This window comes from Xiphophorus couchianus, chromosome 1 (assembly GCF_001444195.1).
Source record: "Xiphophorus couchianus chromosome 1, X_couchianus-1.0, whole genome shotgun sequence".
NCBI lineage: Eukaryota > Metazoa > Chordata > Actinopteri > Cyprinodontiformes > Poeciliidae > Xiphophorus > Xiphophorus couchianus.
The window spans coordinates 15,031,292-15,057,880 of NC_040228.1; the positions used below are offsets into that span (position 1 = coordinate 15,031,292).

At 38.9% G+C, this 26,589-nt stretch overlaps 2 protein-coding genes across 6 annotated transcripts; one reads left to right on the forward strand and one right to left on the reverse strand.

Moving 5' to 3' along the window:
* Positions 1 to 228: 228 nt before the first annotated feature.
* c1galt1la (core 1 synthase, glycoprotein-N-acetylgalactosamine 3-beta-galactosyltransferase 1, like a) lies at positions 229 to 6,941 on the reverse strand. Of its 2 annotated transcripts, XM_028024743.1 has the most exons (5): positions 6,679 to 6,941; positions 6,138 to 6,271; positions 4,149 to 4,404; positions 1,756 to 2,420; positions 229 to 1,133 (listed from the first exon to the last, which is right to left on the reverse strand). In XM_028024743.1, the coding sequence occupies exons 3-5, from the start codon at positions 4,357 to 4,359 to the stop codon at positions 783 to 785; spliced, it is 1,227 nt and encodes a 408-aa protein (XP_027880544.1). In that variant the 5' UTR covers positions 4,360 to 4,404; positions 6,138 to 6,271; positions 6,679 to 6,941; the 3' UTR covers positions 229 to 782. The 2 variants fall into 2 exon arrangements, with proteins under 2 accessions (XP_027880544.1, XP_027880534.1); XM_028024733.1 differs by lacking the exon at positions 6,138 to 6,271.
* A 699-nt stretch (positions 6,942 to 7,640) lies between these two features.
* b4galnt1a (beta-1,4-N-acetyl-galactosaminyl transferase 1a) lies at positions 7,641 to 24,657 on the forward strand. Of its 4 annotated transcripts, XM_028024417.1 has the most exons (11): positions 7,679 to 7,781; positions 19,114 to 19,328; positions 19,408 to 19,590; positions 20,469 to 20,575; positions 20,714 to 20,751; positions 20,820 to 21,000; positions 21,985 to 22,077; positions 22,169 to 22,356; positions 22,433 to 22,573; positions 23,716 to 23,953; positions 24,037 to 24,657. In XM_028024417.1, the coding sequence occupies exons 1-11, from the start codon at positions 7,755 to 7,757 to the stop codon at positions 24,243 to 24,245; spliced, it is 1,620 nt and encodes a 539-aa protein (XP_027880218.1). In that variant the 5' UTR covers positions 7,679 to 7,754; the 3' UTR covers positions 24,246 to 24,657. The 4 variants fall into 4 exon arrangements, with proteins under 4 accessions (XP_027880233.1, XP_027880218.1, XP_027880226.1 ...); XM_028024425.1 differs by lacking the exon at positions 19,114 to 19,328 and having other exon boundaries at positions 7,690 to 7,781; XM_028024409.1 differs by lacking the exon at positions 7,679 to 7,781 and having other exon boundaries at positions 16,583 to 19,328.
* The last annotated feature ends 1,932 nt before the right edge of the window (positions 24,658 to 26,589 follow it).

Consider the following 26,589-nt stretch of genomic DNA (forward strand, 5'->3'; position numbering starts at 1 on the left):
TGGCATCACATGATGGGATTCACTGAAAATATGTAATTATGTTTATCGCCACTCTGAAACAGAACAGCTTGCTTTTAAATGCACATTAGGACTTTAGAGCTTTGCATCAGTCAAAAAGCATCTCTGCAGCACAGTTGCTGCTGTATCAAACACTATCACTCTGCACGTTAAATATTGAGCTGCTAATGAAAACAAACTAGAATTCAACACAAAAAGATGACCAGGATCTCATAATATTTCAAAGTTTATTTGTGCTTGTGGTTTAAAAAGTTAAAATAGAAAAAGAAGTTAATCATTAATTAATTAAAATCAAAGTGTCCATAAAAATCCTGGATACTTCACAGTTTCACAATGTACTGCTGCTCTCCATTTAATAAGAAAAATAACATAAAATTAATGATGACATAAGTGAAAATGTTTCTGCATCACTACAAAATCGCTGATTAGGTCACAAACCCAGGCGCAGTCAAACATGATAAAGCAAAAAGCATGTTTTTACGTTAGGTAAAAATATACCCAGGCAATACGCAGCTGCCACTGAGCCATGATTAATTTGTCTCCACTCCCACTGGGAGCGCTGTCTGAGAAATACTGTGAAATATTCTGAGATTATATCCAAGGGGGTATTATAATATTACCGTGGCCAATATACTTCACAGAGCAGCAAACCTTTTGAGGGCAAAAAGTCTCCATTCTGGCTTTGATCACCTTGTCATGGTGTGGAAGAAGCTGTAACCAGAGCAGATAAACAGCAGTTGAAGATTCTTCAGCAGCGTCTGGAATCAGTGATGGCTGCCTTGTGCACTTACAGTCTTATTTATGGGTAAATTAAAATCAGCATCTTCTTTCCTGCCCCTCTCTGCTAGTGTCTGTTCTATGGTTCGGTTTCTGTTCACAAGCAGAACAGGGGCTGTGCGATTGGTTGTGTCCATCACCTCCTGAGACATTGTAACGCTCACAGCAGCGGCCATCTTCGTCTGCGGGTGCAGTCTCGGCCTGCGGTGCGCAGAGGGCAGGTAGCGTGGTACGTAGCCATAAGCTCTCAGGTGGTAGGTGTAATACTCCAGAGTATACATCAGCTCTGCTTCCACATAATGGAATGACACGGCCAGGTCTGAGCAGCACTGTGGACCCTGAAAAAACACAAAAAGAAAAGTGCATATCAAGCATATAGAATACACAACAAACATCATGCTTAGCATTTTAATGTCTGCCAATCGCACACGAGAACAGCAATTTATGAGCAAGATGCAAAAGTGAGCATTGGCGTTCTCCTATTAGGAAGACTTTGGTATGCTGCTCCAATATATGCTTACAATTATTGCATGAAATGAATATTCTGTGGGGTTTGTGTTCATGTTACTGCACTTTTAGTTTGAAGAAAACAGAAAAACTGGCATCTTCCTCCATAAATTGATTCACATCTGACTGAACAGCTTGTTCTTTTCCATTCATCATAAACAAATATGACTTTTCACAGCAAATAATTGGAGTGAAAGCTAGACCAAGAATTTCAGCTTATAATCAAATGAATTTATGAAGTCTTTCTATTTCTCCATTCAGTCTCTCATCCACATGGCTTCTTCACCCGAAATGCCCTTTTCTAATAAGGCTAATCCACTCAGAGGATGTCTGCCTAATGAGAACTATCAGTAATTGGCTTTCATGTTGATTAGTTATACTAAGAGTTACTGCCACAGTTCCACTTTACAGCGCTGAACCCTAGTACCGGATATAGCACATGAAGGAACTTGCCTCAACAATCGGGTAGAAACAATAACTCCAATACCAGAAGCTCTTGGAGAACTTTGTGGTGAGATGGTGCTCCGGCACAAACGGGTGAAAGGTTTCCCGATGCAACGTGTCTCTAGAGTCCCCTGCCAGAACACCCATCTTCTCCAAACACTGCCCCAAGGCCAGGTCTTCAACAGGGGTGGTGTGTGTGCAAGCCTTGGTCTGGAAACCTTCGACAAACCTTCTAAGGGCCTCCTTGCTGAGCACGTACCCCGCACCTCCACTCATATAGCCTTGTTTGGTGTACGGCTTAAAGCGTTTACCAAAATAGATAGGCTCTTCAGGAGTGTGGTTGGACAGAAGCCAACGCAGGTTATCGACCACCACAAAGGTGTCATCATCAGCTTTAAGGAACCAGTCTGCTTCATTCACGTGATGCTCGTAGACATACTGGAAGGCTCGGATGGTTTTCCAGTAGAGCTGGTCGCGGCCCTCTTTGGTGCCCAGCCCCACAGTGGGAAAGGAGGGGTCTTCCACGGAGCTCATGAACACCACAATGTTGCAGTGCCGACTCCAAGTGGCTCGGACATGGCTGGCCCTGCTCTCGAGGTTATATGGCCTTGTCATTACCCAGCAGAGAATGCGAACCCTCTGGAACATTATGTCTGCCACCTTGCTGTCTTCATCTAGACACAGAGAACAAAACACCAGTGTTACAATCTGCTTAAGAAAATTATTTTTTGTTTTGATAAAGGGAGATACGCTGAGAAATGCTGAATCAATCAGAGAAATGCGCATTTGTCTTTAGATATTTTATTTAGAAAATCAGAAAAAGGCTCAGAAATCAACGTGTGATTTAAGAAAAGGAAGACAGAAGTGAAACTTAAAGCACTCTTATATATCTTTCCAGTCATGTACACAGCACCTCCCATCCATCTCTCCCCTGGGAGTTTCTCTCATTTACCCGGTTCAAAGGAGTTTCAGTGGAAAAGAGAAGAAAAACATCTTCACTGAAACCTCCATTATCAGTTCCTGCTCAAAAACCTTTGTTATTAGTTCATTCTTCCCAGTAAATAAGCCAAAATTTTATTTTCCAAGACAAATCCTACTCTGTAAGCACAGTATGTGTGGTTCTACAATTTCATAAGGCAAACCTTAAACCTAACCTCATTTAGTCACATTATTACCAGCAGCCTTTATGTATATCATTTGGATTTTATTGTGACCAATCGACAAAGAGTATTGCATAATTGTGAAGTGGAAAATATTTTTTAACAATCCATCCATTCATCATCAAACACGCTTATCCTTGCAGGGTCATGAGAGAAGCTGGTGCCTATCTCCCGCAGTCAAAGGACAGGTCGCCAGTCCATCGCAGGGCAACACAGAGACAGGACGAACAACCATGCAAGCACACACTCTCACCTAATGAGAATTTTGAGAGACCAATTAACCTAACAGCCATGGTTTTTGGACTGTGGGAGGAAGCTGGCGGTGAGAGCCTATGCATGCATAAGGGGAACGTGCAAAGTCCATGCAGAATGAGGGGCCAGGATTTGAAACCAGGAACTTCTTGCTGCAAGGCAACAGATATACAGTACAGCCTTTCATCAAAAATGTGTTTAACCCTTTTTACCTTTAAATCCTGTGCAACCAATTGCCAAAACACATCACCCTGAAACCTATTACAGACTGTAAAACGCTGCAAACAGAGGAGGAGGTTCAGCTTCCAGCAGATTAAGTAATTAAACATTCAGCCACAGCGACAATTCAGGCGTTCAGATCAAAGCAGATCCATGTGTTAGAGTGACCCAGTCAAAGTAGAGGTCAAAATCTAATTGAGAACAAAACATGCTCTCCAACTAATCTGGCTAAGCTTGAAATTGGTAATGATATGGGTGTCTAGATGTTCAAGGACACTATGTAACCATTTTTTTTTTTTACAGTTTTCTGTTGGTATCACATAAAATCCCAATAAATAACTCTGAAGTTTGTGGTTTTAAATTGTAAAAGGATAAGTAGTTCAATTCTTCTGCAAGACAGCACACCATCTTATGTTTTATTAATTAAGTCAAATCAATCAGTATACTCTGAAATTCTTCAGTTGTAATATTTTCATTGACTAACAAGAAAATGGGATGACCATAATTACTCTATAACGAGACAATTTTTAAGTAGTTTTTAGCCTCTATTTTCTAAACTTTGCTTCGGGGTGTTTGTTCAAATTAGAGGCTTGCAGTTCTTAAGTTGGATAACTTCAGAAGATTATTCATTTTAAAGGAGTTATTTTGTCTGTACAGTTAAACTACCAAGTGCTTCCTTCTGTAGACAGTCTTGCTAACTAAAAAAGCAACAGAAAAGAACCACAATGGCCGTTTAGCATTTAAATCTACCACAACATGCATGCACAGCACCTGCTTGGTGAGGGTGGAGCAGGTTGATGAGTGCGCCTCCTTCTCTCCTCCAAATGGTTGGCCGCTCCCCTGCTACTGTGGCTGTCTCCTGAGCCTCAGAGAGCACAGGGTAGCTTCGCTCGAACCACAGCTGATGCAGGAAGAAGTACATGCTGCAGGTTCCCACCACTAAGCCAAGTGAGAAGGCCCATTTGGAGCTCGGGCCCTTCATAGTGAAAATCTCTCCTGTTCTGCAAAGTCCCAACTTATAGCATGCCTACATGGAACAAAAGCACAAATTAATCAGATTGATGAGATGAGCATCTTATTATTTCATTAGTATTAAACCCTCATCTGGCAAATCTCTATTCCTTAAAGAGTTCAATGGACAATAACATAGGGTGATGCATTTTCAGAGCATTCTGTAGTTTTGCACCAGATCACTCAGTCTCCTGAGTGATCCAAACACCAGCATGCCTTTGGTTGGAACTCTGGGTAGAACTATGAAATAAGATTAGCTGTTTATCAAGCCATGTTCAGGTGCAGCTCAGGATTTCCAGTATTAAAAAGAAAGTTAACTTTTTGTCTCGGTCTGACACAATTGTAACAGAGCTTAGAGCTGGACACCTAAGCTCTAGAGGTCCATGAAAACAGCAACTGTTAAATCTGGCACCTAAGAAAATAAAATAAAAAATGAATAAAAATAAAATGTAATAAAATATGAAAAGGTCGTCGGTGTGTAAGCACTGTCTCATTGTCCCAAGGTGTTAAGAGCAATGGATGACAATTTCTTTATTTTGAACAAACAAACAATAAAGACAGAAGAAAGAAAGTGAAAACAAATAATGAAGCCCATTGGCATGCAATTTTACATCATTTGTTCAAAAAAGAGCATGTAGAAGATACAAGATATTATGATTCCCTGCCCTTCTTCTCCTACTCACCAACTTACAAACATTTAAATCTACCCACACCAGATAAACTCTTAAATTGTTTCCACAAGTTGCTCCTTTAGAAAGTGTTGAATCAATGACCTTCTCTCATTGGATAGTCTCAGAAAATCTACAAGAACAACCATAATGCTTATCTCATCGTTACAGGTCGGGGTCAAAATGTAGACCGACTGGTAAATTGAGAGTTTTCCTTTGTGACAAAGTTCTTTCTTCTCCATGACAGACTGGAGCAGCAGATCTGAGAGCAGACCAAGGTAAAATCTATTTATCCACCCCCCACTCTATCCAACCTTGACTCAACAAGTCACCACTTTTATAGTGTTTGGAGTTTGATTGTAACCCTCTTGTACAGGACTTTGTAGAGGCGTTTTATAAGTAAACTTTGCATACTTACCGTTCCTTCAACAATGCCTACTTGTATTGCTTTAACGTCTGTAATCTTGATCATAGAGACAGTTTCCCAAGATTGAGAAACTATACACAACCCTCATGTCAAGTTAGGCTTGTGGTGAGAAAAATGTTCTACTCAAACTGGTTTTTCTTGTTTCACCTGCTGCTTTCTGCCACAGTTGCATTTGACAGGTTTTCAAACAATGACAAGAACAATAACACTAACTGTTGACCTTCCCCACATTGCGGAACTGGACTTAAAATTATGTGTTTGGAGCAAAAAAAAAAAAAAAGTAAAGGTAAATTTTTGGCTGTTAAGTTTGGAAAGGGTCAAATAGTCACGGCGAGACGTCTGGGTCATTTCCAAGTCGAACTTCTCCACAACCACAGCTTTATTGGAGTCCTCTTGATCTGCAGTGGTCATAATGACTATCAGAAATAACCCATGGAAGATATATTGGCAATCCAGCAAAAGTAATTGGCTATGTGCAGGGGAAACAAAGTGCAACTGGCTTTACAACTTATAATACTTAATATACAAGTGTGTCTTCACCTTTAAAAAAAAATAATACTTTTAACTTGTAGTATTTATGCAGTTACATTTATATCACAGAACTAATGGTAAAGCAACAATTCATCCCAAATGTCAAATCCTATCTGCACTTACACAATAGTTATGGGAAGGCTAAAAGTTTCCGCTGCAAACATCTTGCTGTCAGACACGTTTCACCTTCAGGAATCCAGTGAAGTTTTGTGGCTTAGGGAGTCATGGCCTGATAGTGTACAACTACATATTTCCAGCTGAAAGTAAGAGACTCATTTACAAAGAGAGTCTAAAAAACTTTGCATATTGCAACTGAAAAGGTGGCTTATGTCCTTCAGCTTCACTTATGATGCTTCTTGAAATAAAAATATTATGATTTACTGTCAACTAAGCACCCCAATAAACATAATGAACCTAATTATAATTTTTTTATTGGAATGAAAGGATTTATTTTGCATGTATTTATTGTCTTTTACTTGAATCCTCACACAAGAAAAGAAAATACACATATAGTGAGCAATCTGACATGCGGTATGAGCTCACAAAAAGAAACAAAATGAACTCCACGTTTCGCCGTAAATCATCAGAAATAGCAAAAGTATCATGTTTCTATTTGCACAGATGGCTAAAGACCAATATAAATCCAGTGTGTGTGTTTTATTACCTTCGCTGTGGGATCAGTCATTTGTGGACACGGACTGCTTTCCTAAAGCTTGTGAGTGTTTCCTCGAATGGGCACACAACGCATCGGTAAATGCTGCACACGTTCAGCCAACGAACAGTTCTTCATGACTGAGGTTCTCTGCGTTTTTTTTTTTTTTGTTTTTGTTTTTTTGCGTGGCTGAATAAGCTGATTACAGTGAGAAAAGCCACACAGCGTCCAGATTTACACCATTCAAAACCCACACGGCTTAGCTCTGCATATGCGGTTTCTCATTGGCTAACAGACAGTGACGCATAAGGAAGAAGGCTTCAAACGTTTTAGATATGTACATAATATATGTATAGATTTATTTATTTCGTTTTTGCTTTAGATATGCGATGTTTTGTTTAATTGTAAACAAGACACGTTTTATTAGAAATGCAAGATGCAAAAGGAAAAGAAATGGAGGCAAACATGTAGCTGTACAACTCTTTACCGCTGGAGGTCGCCCTAACGTTTTTATGCAAGCAACACGAATTGACGTTTGAATCCAGAAATAGGCAGTATTAAACCTTTCAGTAAAATCATAATTTAAAAAATTAGAATACACGTAACATTGATCGCTTGTCAGATTTTAAATACCTTTTGAATAACAGCTTTTAATATAATATTTCTGTATTATTTTTAATGGTCTGATAAAAGTCTTGTCTGTAAGCAGAAGATAATCACAAACAGCAAAAGGTTGTAAACATAAACTAATGGTACATTAAGGTTAATAAACACAGACAGCGTTTCAATAATATTCCGATGTATTGAATATGACGATCAGTTTGACCTTTTTGTCAAACAGACATTATAATGGAAGTGAGGTTTCTTCAATTACATTTTTTATTTTATTTTATTTTTTTTTTACATTGCACTCCATGTAAAATGTATTACAGTTGTGACTCTGAGCTATTTGTATGAGTGGCCCTGCAGCACCTGAGCCCGTTTAATTACTTCGTCACGCCCAGACCGACTGTGCGCAAGGTTGCGACACCCAAACACAGACAGCCACTGGATTTCTCTAATCTGAGTTAAGAGGAAGTCTGGACCAGATGCAAACTTTAACGAGAATAATTACAGTAAGATTTAAACTTTTTTGCCCCTTATGTTTGAGCTTTATTTGTAGACCTGGCCTTTGAAAACGTGTTTAAAAATGACGCGAATTGTATTATTTCGGAAAATCTTCCGATAGGCGAACATTAGGATATGCTTGCATTTGTTTCTGCAGAAAACAGATGCAGGTAGAATTTAGCCTATCTACGAGACCTCTCTTCTCTGAGAACGTCTACATAATTATTATTGTTTTAATTATGCTGTAATACAAACATGACCTCGTCTAAACATCATTATTGTATAAGCTTCCCATCAACAAGTAAAGCAGTTTTCTTAAACTCGCGGGATGTAACTTTTGACGTTTGCAGCCTCGTTTGTTCGTGAATTGGTGCACATTTTGTTTTCCTTTTTGGGGCAGGATGGCTGGTCTGACAGGTTTGTTTCTCCTGTGTCCCAGGCTCACTAACTGGCTGTTTGATGACAATATTTTGTCTAATTGTGTGGGAGAAGGGAAACACCTGAAACATGCAGGGCAGACCGACCTGAGAACTGAGTGGATTAAAGTATTTTACTGATAATTTCACATAATAGATTTCCAAATGAAGGCATCCACAAGATAACACATGCATTATTCAATAAACCAGTTTAAAATAACTGTTAGGGTTGCTATTAAGAAGATGGCTTGTTTGTTCATTTCTACCTTGCATTATATATTTCTATCCACTCACTGTTTAGTTGTTGTGTTGAAGAATCTTCAGTGTAACATGAAACCAAAATAGGAAAATGGGTTTAAAACTTTCAATCAATACTGTATTCTATTTTTGTAGCTTTGTTGTTTGAAGATTATATTGAGCTTAAGCTATTTTAACCCCCCAAGCAATCCATTTTAGAACAAAAAAATAAGACAAAAATCTGAAATTATTCAATATGATAACAAAAATTAAAAACAGTCTCACATAGACACTTTAACAGGTTTCTGAGTGGAATGGATGAGCTAATGCTATCATATGTATCAGCTGTTCTGGAACAGACATTTTAAAATGTGCAGGGTAGTGTTAATGTCTTTAGTATAATATAGACAGATATTTTCATCTCATTGTGTTTTCACTCTGCAGTTCATCACATTTCTGGATGTTCTGTGTTTCAATAAAAGTTAAGTTTGCAGAGGTTTTTAGGAGGACCACAACACCATGGAAGCTATAACGTGTGTGTGGTGGGTTTAAGAAAAAAGGCTGCTATGTTTGAGCACAACAGAATTTATTTTTCCTCTGGCTTTTGGCTGAACTCTTTTCTGTGGAGATCTGCCATCTCTCTGCTGATGGCTGCTTCTTCCTGAAGGAGATCACCATGTCAGCCATGGCCGCTTTCTTCTGTTCCCTGACAAGGGAAGAGTTTGGGAGTGACTAGTTAAATTTACTCAATTACATATACTTTTTGAAAAACAAATGTACTTCCAGGGGTATTTTTACTATGCTGAACATTTTACTTTTACAGGGTCTGGTCAAAAGATTTGAATATCATTTGCAAATGGAGAAAACATACAAAGCTCACATCTCAGTGAGAATCGGATGAGTTCTGACTTGGGGCTGAACGTCCCCTCATCTGTTCTTCACTTTTTTGAGGAGGGTCAGAAGAGCATATGTCCTGTTGAGCTGCAACTGAGTGCAAACCTTTAATAAAAACATCATAAAGTGTACATTCAAATTTATTTAAACATTGTTACTAAAGTTTTCCTTCACATCTGCATCTCCATAAAGTTGGTCAGCAGTAGGAAGCATTAGGTGCCCTAAAACCTCCTGGTGGTTGCATTGTCCTTGGACCTCAGAAAACACAGTGGACTAACACCAGCAGATGACACGACACCCAAACCATCACCGACTGTGGAAACTTGACTGTTCCTCAAGCAACGTGGATTCTCTGCCTCTTCTCTCTTCCTGCAGACTCTGGGACCTTGATTTCCGAAGGAAATGCAAAATTTACTTTAATCAGAAAACATAACTTTGGATCACTCAGCAGCAGTCCAATCCTGTTTGTCTTCAGCCCAGGTGAGACACTTCTGACGCCGTTTCTTGTTCATGAGTGGCTTGACAAGGAATGCGACAGCTGAAACCCTTATCTTGGATACATCTGTGTGTGGTGGTTCTTGAAGCACTGACTCCAGCTGCAGTCCACTCTTTGTGAATTATCCCCACATTTTAAATGGGTTTTGTTTCACAATCCCCTCCAGGATGCAGTTATCACAAATGGTTGTCCACTTTTTTTCTACCACACCTTTTCCTCCTATTCACCTCTATGTGCTTGAACACCGAGCTCTGTGCACAGCCAGCCTCTTTAGCAGTGACTTGTGCGTCTTGCCATCTTGTACAAGGTGTCAAAGTTCATCTTTTGGACAACTGTCAGGTCAGCAGTCGTCCCTATGATTGTGTAGCCTGCAGAACTGGACCGATAGACAATTTAAAAGCGTTTGCAGGTGTTTTGAGTTAATTAGCTGATTAGTGTGTGGCACCGGGGTTCTTCAATATTGAACCATATATATATATTGTTATACATGAGTATAATTTTCAGGCATTCTGCCCACATCTGGAGAAACAGTAATCAAATGACCTAACATTGGACTTTATTTATTTGTAGCAAAATATTGTTTTTGACTTTCATTGTTTCAAAATCTGCTTCATGTAACACAGAGGATTAAATATAATTTCTTAATGTAGTATAGTGAGTTATTTTTACGTCTTTTGTACTGCTTCCAATTGATATGTATTACTGGATTTGACAGCGCTTATTTGTCGCTGTGTATTACGCCATTGAGTTATGTCCATAAAACCATTCTATTCCAATGCAGGATGACCAGAAATCTGTCACAAAAATATTAGTAGCACCATCATTTATTATCAGAGACATTTATTAAATATGGCTTAAGATAATGTTTGATACATAAATTCTCCCTGATGCAAATCTATAAAAAAAATTGGTTTCTGTTAGTTCTGTCAAGTTGCAAGAAGGGGCGAATTTCTCTTATGTTGGTCAATCATTTTATTTTGCATGATTGATCGCTGCTGTAGGAGCCATAGTTTGATGATTGTTATATCGTCACGTTTGACAAACAAAGCAGGGAATTAGTTCAGTTTGGTCGCTTGTTTAAGTTTAAGAAATTGCAGCTGCTTCAGTGCGCCACAATAAAGGTACAGTAACACTGATAAACCGATGAAGAACAAAACCACCTTTTTCTCGCTCCGTGTGACCTTCGACCCTACACGCCGACCCGTTGCCATGGCAACAGACAGACACCAGCTCAATGAGCATCTAGAGCAGAGATTGCGTTCAAGCCTGTCAGGTGGAGTCAGTCAACACCAGACACACAAAGTACGTAAAAACAAAATAGATCATTCAGTCCGTTATATTGCGATTACTATCAAGTTTTCGCCTGAGCATAGCAATAGCGCATATGTGGCGCACGTCTCAGAGACAGTTTTTACCTGATAGCAATAACAAAACTAAATGCAATCAAAAACAACCATTAATCATCATAAATGATGTATGTGAGAATGTGGCTGTTCTTATTTATTAGTTTTTTGTTGTCTTTTTACCAGTTATTTGTTAATTCTTACATTGTGTGTGAATTGTGAGACAGTTATTTTTTGTTTTTAAGCATATGCACTGACTGATGGCACCTTTTAAATTTCGTTGTCCTTGTGACAATGACAATAAAGATCCATCTATCCATCCATCCATCCATCCATCCATCTATCTATCTATCCATAAGTGACGTAATGTTCAATCTCTATCCTTGCAGCTTCTCTTGTACTTGCCGCTACTTAGGAGTAGGTGTCGGGTTACATTGTGTTGCATTCATATTGCCAGAAAAAAGAGATTCATGCTCTTAATGTCCGATTTGCCATAACTATTTCTTGAATTTATAGACGCCAGCTAGGGTGGCAACAGAGGTGGCAAGGCTCTCAGTTGGTTTGGCAACTGAGTGCAACTGAGATCCTTCCTGTTTTTCGAGGTTTTTACCCTAGTATCCGGCTGTTGATCACGTGACACATGTGGAAAAAGTGCTTCAATTACAGTTCTACGAAACACATCTATTTCGATTTGGCAAAAAAAAAAATTAAAAAATCATACCAGCACAAAATTCCCAATAACTATTAAAATAAATAACGGGCTGGATAACATAATTAATGTGGCAAATATTGCATCCAAAATATAGAACTTCCCAAACTTCTTCAATTATACAATGTGAAGTAATGAAGTAATATTTGTTTATAATTTTCAACAGCATAACATTACCAGTGTTCTTTCATTTTTACCCAATCTTAAAGTTTTTATTAGTTTTGTTTTTCAGTTACTTTTTCCATTTTTCATATTCAGTATTTATTTAATGCAATATTTTTATTTATTGTGACATTTCACCTAATTATTTTTTTCCATTTTCTGTATTTTTTTTCATTTGCAGTCACTTTTTTAAAACATACATTGATTTATTTTCTACGCTAACATTTCCTCTTTCCATTTTCTCTATGGGTGCACCGATTTATTGACCAACCGATTTATCTGTGCCAATTTTCTTAGTTACGGGAGATCGGTGATCGGACGATTTATAAACCATGTCAAAATTTCTTAAAATTACTGTCCTTGGCGCTCCTATGAGAGAGGTTTACCTGTGTTGTGGAAAAATTAATACACCGGCCCACCAAGTCATGTTAACAATAATTACTCCACTGTTGACAGTTCAGCAACTTTCCTGCTATACAGTGAACCCTCGCTATATCACGGTTCACCTTTCGCGGTCTCGCTGCTTCTCGGATTTGCATCGTGCATTGTGTTCTGCATTCTGATTGGCTAAACAGTCTCTCCACTTCTTCTCTACCTGTGTGTCAATAACGTTGTGGTTTAATATGTACACGTACGTAAAACATCTTGCCAGATTTCACATAATCGATGGTGGCATGTCGGTTTATAAGAATTCTTTTGCCCAGAAGAAAAAAGAGCGACAACAACTACCGATACCTATGTTCTTCTCTCGAAAAAAACTTTTGGGATTTTGCAGTTATTGAAAAGGACATGCTGCTTTTCTCTTCTCCCTTCTCTGTGGACCCTGATGATGCTCCTCCACAGCTGCAGCTGGAGCTCATTGAGCTGCAGTGTGACGATGAATGGCGCGGCAAACACCAGCAAGCTGGATAAAGATAGGTTTCCAGAAATGCGAACATTTACTAAGAAAATGCTGAGCTTATTTGGCTCCACATATTTGTCTGAGAAGACATTCTCACACATAACAGTGTTACCAAACAGTGTCAATTGGTTCTTGTTTAAACAAGAACCTCAATTGGTTCTTGTTGGGAGACTAAGTGACTCCCACTTGCATGACATTTTACGCATTTCAACCACTGCCCACAAACCAGACCTGGCCTCTTTACTGAAATCCAGATCTCAGCATCACCCTTCTCATTAGTGTCAGCAAGTTGTTGTTTCTTGATCAATCTGAAATTGAGTATTTTGAACAGTAACATCTGTCACTATCAACAATGAAAAGCCAAAAGAACATTTATGCACTTGGATTTATGGCACTTATTTTTATTAAACTCTTGAGTAAGATTTGGTTATTACTCTTGGTGTTATGAACCTGTAGATGTGACACAAACTATTACTTTCTGAAAGATATTGTAAATGACAAGAGCAAAATTCACTTGTTTTAAGATTTAATAATAACAGACAACTTTGCAGTACTTACAACTCCTGTAGGCCTGTCGCGATAAACGACAAATCAATTAATCGTACGATAAATTAAAACTATCGACGTCATTTTAATTATCGGCATTATCGTCTCTTCCGGCCTTTTTCTCTTTCTGTTAATGACACTGAATGAAAAAAGGCTCAACTCCGGTGCTCTCCACTGACCCCCCCTTCCTCATTTCCTTAGTGTAAAGCCCAGCGCACACTACAAGATCTACGATCTTAGAACTGTCTGCCCATTTTCAAAACCTGACAGACCATAAAATAAATGGTATAGGCTTTAAAAAACCTGCACTGGTCAATCTCTACACATGACCAAACAAGTACCATATGGTCAACCATATCCCCCTCTTGAAACACATTTACAAATGATACAAAGGTAGAAATAAACATTCCAGTTTTTGTTTTTGTGTTTTGTATTAAACTGATACTGATTTTGTTTGAAAATGACTAACTTCGGCGAATACCAACGTTAATATTGTGCATCCCTAGTCTGTTTCAGGACTGGGTCAAGTGTCCTCTTTTTTTTGGGAATCAAAACATGGTCACCCTAAGCCGGTGGTTCCCAAACCTAGTCTTCAAGTAACCCTGCTCTGCATGTTTTAGGTGTCTTCTTGCTTCCAAATACCTGACTTAAATGAATAGGTTATCAAGAGGCTTCTGCAGCATTTAGTGGCTGCAGAGGAGATCTGCAGTCATTTGAATCAAGTGTGCTGTAACAGACACACATCTATAGCATGATTGGCAGCATTCCAGCGCTACTGCAGGAGCAGTAGTTCCAGTTGGGAACCGCTGCCCTAGGCAACCCTGGATTCACAGAGTAAACTTTGTGCTGTGGTGACTCAGAACCATCCACTATTTGCATCTAATTTGCTCCCACTTTGTGATCTCTCATGCTGAGGGATCACAATGTTTTATTCAACTGTGTTAATATTTTTAAGCATATACACACATATATGAGTTATAATGATATTCTATAATAAATCATAAAATTTATAGTGATGTCAGCCTGTTGCAGCCAAAATGGCCGTGACTTTCCAGAAAGGCTCTCCACAAGGTTTAGGAATGTTTTCATTAGAAGTTTTGTCTATTCTTTCATAAATATATTTCAGAGGTCACACACTGACGAGGGACAAGAAGGTGTTGTGAAAATTATTTATCAAAAGGGAAAGGAAACAGCTCAATAAATTAGAGACAGGTCGACCTGTGTCTTTAGATGGTTTATTCAAAGGCAAACAGCGTTCAAACACTCTGACACGGAACTAGTCAGTCTATTCTGTACGTTGTACAGAGTTATTTCACTTCACATTCACACTTCACATTTGACCACATCCTGCCCTTAAAGCACACAAGTAGGTGATGAACAGAAGACTTTTTATACTGCAATGGACTATCTCTCCAAGTAGGACTCTAGATATGTAGATTGACATTTTATCAAAAATTTTTCTGATGTTCTCAGTTAAACCAGGGAGCCAACCTATTATGAAAAATTACCATATATATACAGTATATATATACAGTATATATATACAGTATGTATATATATATAAATATATATATAAGTGACGTGCGGTCAGGGGAGGCAAGTGAGACAGAGTCTCACCTGTCATAATGGAAAAATATAATGATAAAATGATTTATATTGCTATTTTTCACCCTGTGGTTTGTACTGTAAAGTATTAGCTTAACAAATTTTGATTATTTTTCCTTCAAAATCGCTGAATTTTTGCATTTTCCCATTCAAATGCTCGGAAGCGCAGCTGGTGAGGCAGCATCGCGCTGACCCTCACCTTGGATTGCGCAACCTCTCGCTTACTGCCATTCTATGAGAGCATTCTCCTCCTGTCTATACGTCGCCAATAAAGTGGTTAAAAAACATTTAATATATGAACTGATTTTCCATAATTTAGCTTATGTATATAATGTACATAAGCTTTTTCACCAACTCTGTGTGTAACGTGTTTCGTGTGCTGAGGAGCGATCAGAAACTGCAGACAACTTATTCGAGGTGAGGCAGGCAGTTTTCTTGCCTCATGGCAGGGGGCGCTCATGATCCCAGACATTGTGACTCCACAACTGCAGAGTAAGAGACAGTAATAGCGAGCTAGCCATACAGTAAAGTGCAGCGAAATATTTATAGATTTCTCCTCTTACCACATCAATCACTTATTAATAATCGCAAAATAAACATTAAGCCTAAAACCATACCACTGCAACAGACTGAATGTTCTGCTCTTTGTGTGGGAAATATTTCAGTATTTTTTTAGGGGCGTTGCTGTCAGTTGCTATGGCAATAAGTCTGTGCCACAGCACAGACTGGCCAATGCAGAGTGAGAAAGATGTGGTTTTGAGATTACTAACAGATGTTCTTTGTTGTGTTGCTTGCAGAAAAAGTGTATAGAGCGTGCAACCTAGATAGATAGATAGATAGATGGATAGATAGATAAATCTTTATTGTCATTGTCACAAGAACAACGGAATTTAAAAAGTGCCATCAGTCAGTGCATATGCTTAAAAACAAAAAATAACTGTCTCACAATTCACACACAATGTAAGAAATAACAAATAACTGGAAACACCCCCCCCAAAAAACCCTAATAAATAAGAATAGCCACATTCTCACATATATCATTCATGATGATTAATGTTTGTTTTTGATTGCATTTAGTTTTGTTATTGCTATCGGGTAAAAACTGTCTCTGAGACGGTTGGTTCTTGTTCTGGTTGCTCTGTATCTTCTGCCTGAAGGCAGCAGTGTGAACAGAGAATGTCCGGGGTGAGAAGTGTCCTTTGTGATGTGTTGTGCTTTTCTTAGACAGCGGTCGCTGTGCAGGTCCTCCAGTGAGGGGAGAGGGCAGCCAATGACTTTTTGGGCTGTATTCACAACCCTTTGGAGAGTTTTCCTTTGAGCCGTAGTGCTGCTGTTATACCATACGCAGATACAGTAAGTCAGTATGCTCTCTATGGAGCACTTGTAGAAGGACACCAGCAGCTTCTCCTTGATGTTGTTCCTCCTGAGAACCCTCAGGAAGTACAGTCTTTGCTGGGCCTTTTTTATCAGCTCGAAGGTGTTCATGTTCCATGTGAGGCCGCCAGGAAACGGAAATCAGCTACCCTCTCCACACATTCATATATCCACAACCTGTGCTGCTGCTGTGAGTGACTAGCAGTTAATTTGATGTCACTTTATTATAAGACTTAAAATGAGTGATATCAGCAAGTTTATTTTGAATTAAAGCATTTCTGTCCTTAAGATTTTCTGGCTAAAGCAGGTTAACATTATAGAATAAGACACATTATATCTATTATATCAAATTTGATAAAATGCCACTGCAACCTACCACTCATATGGACGCACACTCTTAGCGAAATCACAAAACCACCCTCAAACACTATGTCCACTGACCGGCACGGCTTCTCAAACAATGTTTTGGTATATGAAAAAGAAATACTACCCACAAATGGCCACGCCACCTGGTTGTGAAGCTAGGAACTACAACATGGCCTTCAGAATAGCCGCCCCCAAACTTGCAGTTTGCAGTTTAAACCTCACAGTCAGATAAGGCGGCTCACTGGTCGTATGTACATGCGGTCTTTCACCTTGACCTCTGCGGTCCTGATCAAGCCATCAGCTCCCGGGAATACTCTGCTGATCTCTCCAATAGGCCATGAGGCTCTGGGGAGTTGGGGATCCACTATCGTCACCACAGTACCCAACTGGATAGGAGAAGTGCCACTTTTGCCACTTTGACCGAGTCTGTAATGTAGGCAGGTAGTGACGTATGAACTGTGTCCAGAAACGATCGGATAGCACTTGACATTTCCTCCAATGTCGCTGTCCAATGAGCTCTGAGTCATGTTATAACACTTGGGGTAGCAATAAACGTCATCAGCAACATATTTGGGGTAATGGGGTCTGAGTCGGCTAGATCTGATGATACGTACTCCAAAGGTTTCAAATTGAGCATTCCCTCAATCTCGATCAGCACTGTTTGCAGGATTTCTTCTAGTAAACCTGCGAGCCTATTGTGGATTTCAGGGCTGCTTTTATGGATCTGATTTCCCGCTCCCAGGATCCTCCAAAGTGGGGAGCACTGGGAGGATTAAATCGAAACGTGATTTGATGTTCTGCTAATTGGGATTACAAGGAGGGGTGTAGAGCATTAAAGGATTCCTGCAGCTCTTTCTCTCCTCTGCGAAAATTAGTTTCTTGGTCGCAGAGTATCTCAATTGGTTTACCATGACGAAAGACAAATGTTCTTAATGCCATGAGAAATGAGTCAGAACTGAGGATAGACAGCACCTCAATACGAATGGCACGAGTTGTCAAGCATTTGAAGAGCAGGTCCCAGCGTTTTTCAGTTCGCCGACCAACGTTCACTTGCATTGGACCAAAACAGTCGATTTGTGTTGAAAAGAAGGCTGGCTGGCTCAGTCGAAGGCGTGCAATGGGAAGGTCTGCCACCTTTGGATTGACAGGTTGCACTCGGGGCAACAGCACTGTTCACTCCTTATGGCTTCACGGCTCCTAAGAATCCAGTATTTCCTTCTCAACTCGGCAAACAATCCCTCTGCTCCTGGGTGCTTTAAATCTCTGTCAGCCTGTCGAATGAGTATTTTAGTGACAGGATGTTTTGGGTCCAAGACTACTGGATGAGTCAGAGCAGGTACAAAATCAGTCTGCCTCCTACTCTGATGAATTGGAGTGACTTGTCATATTCCAGAGCCAGGGTGACTAAACGACTGGACGGTGGACGGTGGTTCCCAGTGGTCAACCACTGGATCTCATCTGGGAGATTGTCTCTTTGAGCAGATTTCAGGAGAGTAAGTTCAGCCTCTTTGTAGTTCTCTGCTGTGAGGTTGTCACCAGTTGACCCCTGAAGGCATTTGGCAGTTTCCTTTAAGAGGTCATTAAAACCGGTAAATTTCTGTGCATCTGGGAGCAGACAGGGTTCAGAGGTTACAACCAAGCAAGTTGCTGATACGCTGCTCCTCAGCAAAGTTGGTGCATGGTGTAATTGGATGCTCCGGCCACTGGTCCTGCGGTAGCTGCAGAAATGATGGTCCACATGCCCACTGGGACTGGGATGTGAGGTCTTGCAGTCTTTTGCCCCTAGTTAGATCATCTGTGGGGTTGTCAGATGTTGTCACATACTGCCAAGCCCAGCTATCTGTCAGTTCTTGGATTTCAGCTATTCGAGTTCCTACGAATACCTTGAAGTGGCAGGAATCTGACTGAATCCATGTTAGGATGGTGGTGGAATCCGTCCACAACACCACTTTGGATAATGGTAGGGTGAGCTCTTTGAACAGAAGAGTTGAAACTTTATCTGCATCAGCTGCTGCTTTTTACAAATATATTTACACTGAGCAGCTATGGTAAAGTCTTATTTGTGGTCCATTCACTGATAAAAAAAAAACCAGCAGGCTAAGTCAGTTGTGAAATCTTCTAGTTCCCGACACTAGCAGATTTCCAGCAAGTGAAACTCGTCCCTAGGAGAGACATTTCCTCTTTATAGGGAGGGAAGTTACAATCCTGCTTTGTAAAACAATATAATGTCATCTATCTCCATTTATGTGTTTCTGTCATGTCATTTTGATATTCCTGTCATTTTTCTCCAGATGCGTTTTAACTGCAGATGGGGCCTTAAAGTGATTCCATATCTTGCTTTGTTGCTAATTGTCCTCTATTACTTCTGGAGCCCTTCAAACACCTTAGGAGTCAATATACAACCAAGACAAGGCAGTCGAATCCAGAAACTGCTCATTGAGAAAAGTCAAAGCATCATAACAGATTACTGTGACATTCCCTACAAGATCAAAGAAAATGTGGCAAGGTGTCAGTATTATTACTTTTTTCTTTAACTGTAAATTCATCTTTTCATCCTTGCTAATTTCCTTCAACTTTTCCCACAGTCATTTGTCTCAGAACGCATGTGTGTGCCAGGCCGGAGAGGAAACCTTTCATTTACCATTCTCCAATCTACTCTTCCCTCGTGTTTGGGCTCACAACCTCCAGGAGGCGTTCTTAGAAATACAATCTGATCCTGAGAGTGTACAGCAACAGAGAGCAGAGGAGTACCACCAGTTTTTGAGAAGGTAAAAATCCGGATAAGATTATTGTGACCTTACCCTTCTCTTATCTCAATACGCAATGTGGGCGCTGAAGAATTTGGGATCTAGTTTAAACTTGTTTAAACAAACCAGTTGTTGTGGAAAAACATTAACAGTTTGATCCGTGGATCAAGTGAGTGAGCTGGAGTCACTTTGAAAGTGAAAGTATTTCAAAGAGCATCAATGCCACCTACACCTACAAGAGCAACGTATCTTTTTGTCTTTCAGATTGCAGCTTTCTGTGATAGACTGTCTGGCTTTGCAGCAAGCAGCTACTCTCACAATGAAAGCCACAAGTTTTTTCAGAGCCATTTAAACGTCTCCTCCAATACCACAAATTGAGCACTGATCTATGAAGCTCACACAAATAGCTCTTAATCATAGGGACATAAAAAACCAGGCTGCTGGTCATTAACAATTAACACTTCATCCCAAGGACATTGGAAAAGAAATCTGACTTTTGAGTAATTCAACACTTAAATTATCTTTTTTTTTCTTTACAACACCAAAAGTAAGCTTTGTGTTGCTATCCAAGAAGTAGGATATCCAAGGTTTTTAATTGGTCAAATAATGAAGAAAGTAGAAAATTGTTCTTTAGTCTATTATTTTAGATAAAGGAACTTTATTGCATGTCATTATTTTATTAACCTGATCAGTTAATCGTACTGCTTTGCACTAGTAATTGATGGAAATGCTTGAGTCATATGTAAATTGAAACTTTCTGTGCGGGTGTATTTCTGCTATCAGTGCGGAAGCATCAGCAGGCTAACTGCATTATTTTGTAAAAAAGAGATCAGCCTGGTGAACTCAATAGTAGCTTCAGTCACAACAACCTGTTTTTTCCCATTTGCCTTTCCGTGCAGGTCCCATACTGCAGCAGATATGCTCGTCATTGCCGAGGCTGACAATCCTCTTCAGTATCCGACCCAAGGTGTGAAGGTGCAACCCCTCAAAACAATCATCATCCCAGGTAATAATACTTAATTACATGTGATAGTGTCAGAAACTGTGGTATAAGCAGTTCACCATAATATCCAATCTTGAGTTTACTAGTGAACATCTTCTGCTCCATTAATGCGTTCCATCCACATCACCACTCTCTCCACAGGTCTGGGTCTAAGGCTGGAAGGCAGAAGCAGCTATATGGTAACTTTTTTGTTGTTTGTTTTTTACACAGATTGTCTAATGTGGCTAATACTTATAAAAAAAAACAGGTAAATTTGACAGCCACAATGGGGACTTTTGACGTTGCTGCCACAGTGGACAGGGTCTCTGTAAAAGGAATGGGTGAAAAGCACATTTCACTGTTGAGTCCAGCTCTCTACGCTCTGAACAGGCAGCTCCAGTTTGTCACATATACCAACACCATATTTCATCCGATGACATCAGACCTAGGTAAAGTTCACGTTTTAATACCATGACACTGTATCAGGAGCGATTTTTAAAACAAAATGTAGGAAAGATTCCAAATCGAAAGAGAACTTCCTCTTTTTCTTGTATAACGAATTCTCATTCTTGCTTTTTTTTTTGTGCTTTTTTTCTCGGTTTTCTTTTTTTAGACTGTATCATTTCCTGCAGGGTGGGACTTAGATTTGTTGTCTGAGTGCCAAGTTGAGGCCCAGCACATTTACTTCCACATGCGCAGCTTTGTGGCTTTCGCTAAGATACTGAACTTGATATATATGAAACTTTTATAGAAATTGCTTTGTGTTTATTTCAAATGTAATTGACATGGAGATGGAAAAGAAAGATGCGTAGAGCGAATACAAGCCAATTGAGAATCCTAAGCATTTAAACAACATTAACGCATTTTCAAGAGACGTCTCAAGGAATTGAGTGCAACAATTTTTAAAATGTCTACAAATAATTTTCACCCCTCAGATGTTTTCATATTTAGTTGCGTTTATGAGTAAAACAATTGTCAATGTAATCTGACTGATGTAAAAGTTAAAACACATCTTTACATTACATTGTGTAAAATAAGTGTTTGCATGAATTTTAACTGACTTCATAATTGAGCAGCTATTTGTCTGCTACAGCTAACAGTCCCACATTTGGTGAAAATGGAGAAGACCCGAGAGTACATCACTGTAAACATCAGCGGCAACATCATGATCTGAGAATGTTTCTCAATACCAAACCCTGCAGGGTTTGTTAATGTAGAGGGAAACATGTATGCAGAAACATTTCACCATAGCTAAGATGATAATCTGATTGGTTACAAGATTTTGAGATGCGTACACTTTACTCTAAATTCTTGACCATCATACTAACTATGCAGGAAATATGAGGAAGAATAATTTGCTGTGCCTTCAATTCTTTATTAAGCTCATTGCCTCTTATGTACTTTCACTTATCAGCTTTTGCTTCATCCGGCAGTTCAGTTTGTGACTGAAGGCCACGAGTCATTTTTCACCATCAAGGTTGGACACAGAGTCATTCCGAAACTTTACAACTCTGGACAAAGTAAAGGTTTGTGAGCACATATTGTATTTCATTAACAATTTATAGTAGAACGCATTTTATCATGTTTATTATTTGCTTTGTTTCTGTTGTCACTCAGGGTACAACATTACCTCTCTGGTTACCATCGCTACCAAGACCTTTTTGCGCTACGACAAGCTCAAAGATCTCATCGCCAGCATAAGGGAGTTTTATCCCACCATCCTCATAATTATAGCGGATGATAACGAACACACCCAACCAGTGACCGGCCCTCATATTGAGCAATACATTATGCCATTTGGAAAGGTAAAATGTTTGCTTGATCCTATGTTCTGGTAAAAATATAATGATTCAGTCAAGGTAACTCAATTTCTCTTTGTAGGGTTGGTTTGCAGGAAGAAATCTGGCAGTGTCTCAAGTGATCACCAAGTATGTGCTCTGGGTGGATGATGATTTTATCTTTACTGCAAATACCAAGCTGGAAAAGATGGTGGACATCCTGGAGAAAACCACACTGGATCTGGTAAGTTGATCAAAACAAATCAGCTGCTCTGATTTGGTAATTTGTTATATTTCTTATTGCATACTTTTCAAAGCCTTCTTTCAACCCTTCAAACCTGGGCAATACACCGGCCCAGATTAGAGGGCCGGTGTATTGCCGGCCCTCTAATTGCAAACCTCAATTTCTGTACTTCATGTCAGGTCATTTGCCCTATACACACCTACTGTAGAGGAATTTGATTGTTTTCCAGTAAACGTTTAGAAATAGAAATATCATGCTTTGTAAAATCTTGTTATGGATTCATTATCCTGTCTTTTTTCTTGTCAGTGTATATTTGTGTTTAAAAAATATAAATTACACCACTGACTAGTATATTTAAGAAAGATCAAAGGGCTTAGATCTATGTAATTACTACCTGTCTGTTGAATCCATATGAATCTCAAACTGTTAGGAGGCCAAGAGTCAAGTCACAACTTTCTTTCTGATCTCTGACTAGGTAACCATCTAGGTATTAACACTTCTTAAGAAGTTAATGATTTTGTACTTGAATTAAAATACAAACTTCCACATTCTCACACCCACCTACAGCTTCCTACTGTGGAACATAGAAATTTCCACACAATAATGTGAGTTATTTACAGGAAAATACTAATACGTGAGCACGGTGGGAAGGGGGGGCAGAAAAACAGTACTTTCCCAGACAATGTGGAAGTCTTGACAGGTATGGCTTGTTGTTGGGTATCTGAAAGTTATGACTCAAGTCAAACAGTTTAAAATGCGGTCTGTGGTCTAACATGCGGTCTAAACATGTGTTTAGGCCATAACGTAAACGGCCTAAATGGTTTTGGAGCCACCATAAACCGTACTTATGCTTGCTTGATGGAGTTCATTCTGTATAAGGCAATAGACAGAGACATCTGCATGTCGCCACTAATAATTTATATTAGATGACTCAACAAGGTGTAAAAGTGTCATATCTTAGCCTATACAAAGTCAAGTAGGGTATAAGATGAACAAATAAACTCGATATTCAGATAGTGTGCACTGACCCTACCAGACTGTCCACCGTTTCTTGCTATTTTTTTTTCTTTTTTTATTTTGAGAATAAAACAACAAAATAAAAAAAGTGAACATATTTATCTCTTTTTTCTCACAAATGTCAGGTTGGTGGTGCAGTGAGAGAGTTTACTGGTTACACTGCCACATACCGTCACACCATTTCAGTGGAAGAAGGCGGAAAGGAAGGCGACTGTTTAAATATGAGGAACGGATTCTACCATGCTGTAGAGGGATTTCCCAACTGTGTAGTAGCAGACGCCGTCATCAACTTCTTCATGGCTCGAACTGACAAAGTTCGGCAAGTTGGCTTTGACCCGCGCCTGTCAAGAACAGGCCATCTAGGTTAGAGGCCATTAAATATGCTAATATCTTAGAGTAAAGCTTTAAATACATGCATAACTTATTTTTGCCTTTTATTTCTGCAGAGTTTTTTGTAGATGCTCTGGGCACCATGCACGTCGGCTCCTGCAGTGACGTCATCATTAACCATGCGTCAAAGATCAAGCTGCCATGGACTAAAACAGAAACACAGAAGGCCTATGAACAGTTCCGATACTCTTCTAGAAATACGGGTATTAACCATAATGAGATCTTTTACTTTAAGAACAGATTCAAGTGCATGACCAGTCAATAAAAATACACTTCCACTGGTTTCATGAGAACAAATAGTTGTTGCTCTTGGTTAAGAGATATTTTGTTTTTTCTGGTGACAACCAGATTTTTTTTTTTTTTTTTTAAACAACCTGTTGTGATGTTAACAATCCAGCCTGTTCTTGTTGTTTGAAACAATCCTCATTTTTTGCAATTTGTTTACTGTTTTCACATGTTTTCTTTTGAAGTTTACATTTGAATTTGTAAGGTACAATGCTGATGCTAATTGCACTGAGCTAGTAATTTGAATTTCAGATCAGTTTTAACTTTGTGTTGTTAATATGTATTTTTGTGTGTAAATGGGCTATTATAAGTTGTCAGGATGCATTGATCCTCCAGAGGAGGGAATGTATTTAATTTGTACACAAAAAAATGGAAAAAGAAAACGCTAAACTTGTTGTCTTTATGTTAACTCAAATTACAAATTCTGTTATAGTGTCTATACAGGTTGCAACAATAATGAACAGTTCTTGTGACACATTTATAATAGCACAAGTAGTTTTTAGTCTACTTCCTCATTTAACTAATTATTAATTAATGACCTTTGGTTTCCCAGGATGTATGTAAAACGTCCCGGGATGCATGTAAAACATCCTGGGTTTTACATACATCCCGGGAAACCAAAGGTCACCCGGGACCACACCGGGACGGGTATGTAAAATGAGCACATTTTCTTTTTCTATTTTTATTTTACACGCTTAAGTCAGAAGTCAGGTAACACTCTGTTATCATACATAAATAATAAATATGTTTATTATTTATGATAATAAATTCCAGAAAATGTCACAAAAGTCCACATTGGACTCTTATTCCCAATTCATCAAGTTATTTGTTTTCTTACATCATGTAAAAATGTCAGATTTCCAAATGTTTTTATTATGTTAGATCCCAGCCCTGGTCTTCAAGGGACACCGCCCTGCAGGTTTTAAATGTCTCCCTGCTTCAATTGCACATGATTTCAATTAATGACTGGTTAACAGGCTTTTGCTGAACTTCAGTCATTTGAACCAAGTATCTTAAATGAGGGAAACATCTAAAAAATATATAGGGCAGTGTGCCGTGAGGACACTGCCCTATATTACATTTCCAGATGAAAACATTTGAAAATCTGACAGTAAATGAATGTAAAATTTGATAAGCACTCGTATTTAAAAGTCAAGTGACGAAGAAAAGAAATTAATTACAATGTTTCACCAGCAGAGGGAAACAAAAGATCAGGTAAAATGTTTTGCAGTATATTTGAACAAATCATTTGTAAGTAATTAATTATCGGATGGAGGAACATTTAAGAAATATTAACACGTGTTCATTATATTTCATTATTTTAGCTTCCTTTTTGTCACTTTGTGGTGGAAAACATTGGCTGCAATTCTAATATCTTAATTTCTCCCGTCATATGCGGGGATTTGGTCATTTTAAGTATATATATATAGATCTTGTTGCACTATTGCCTGTGAGAGTTTATTAAAATGACAACTCAGTCTGAGATTTGTTGAGGATTTTGCAGGGTTATTTTTAAAATTCCTCTCCATGTGTGTTCACGTTACTAGGTCTTACTGTAGAATCTGGCTTAATAAACATTTGGCCAGATACTCGTGCATCACGTCCTAATTGAAGTGGACTACTTCCTGCCAATTAGTGAAATACTCCTTGAGCTTTAAAGGGAAAACCCCAGCGGGTACAGTGTCAGGAGGATTACTTAAAATATGCCGAGAGAAAAAAAAAAGAGGAAATGTGATCAACTTGGTTATCAAACACACAACAAGGACATAATTATTTATTTGCTTTATTTTTTACCGTAGTTTTGAACTCAAAACTGGATGTAGTTTTATCAGGCCAAGGCATCAGGTATAAGCGGGGTTGTGAAAGTATCAGATGTTGGTCAGCAGAGGGCAGCAACGTGGCAAGAAAGAGGCAGTTTCCATCATGGAAGGTTTTGAAATGAATTGACCAACTTTTAAGAAAACAATAGTTGGAAGGAAATATGATTCTTGTGAATCTTTTTACACTGTATCTTTAATCGCACTGAACCAACTCTGTGGATGTAATTACTCTGTTTTTGTCTTTGTCAGACAGTAAACAAATCTCCTGTCATTGTTCCATATTCAAATTAGTTTGTTTTTTTTTCTTAATTTTTCAAATCCGAGGCATATTTTTTATAATTATTATCTAAGTGCGTACAAAGACACCTCCTCTTCCCTCTTCAAAATTTGACAAGGTTGGCATGCTTCACATTCCACACCACCCTCCATTTCAATCCCCTGGGGAAAAAAAGTTTTCCAGGGGAAAATATATATTCCTATATTTCTTCCATAATATAGGAAGAA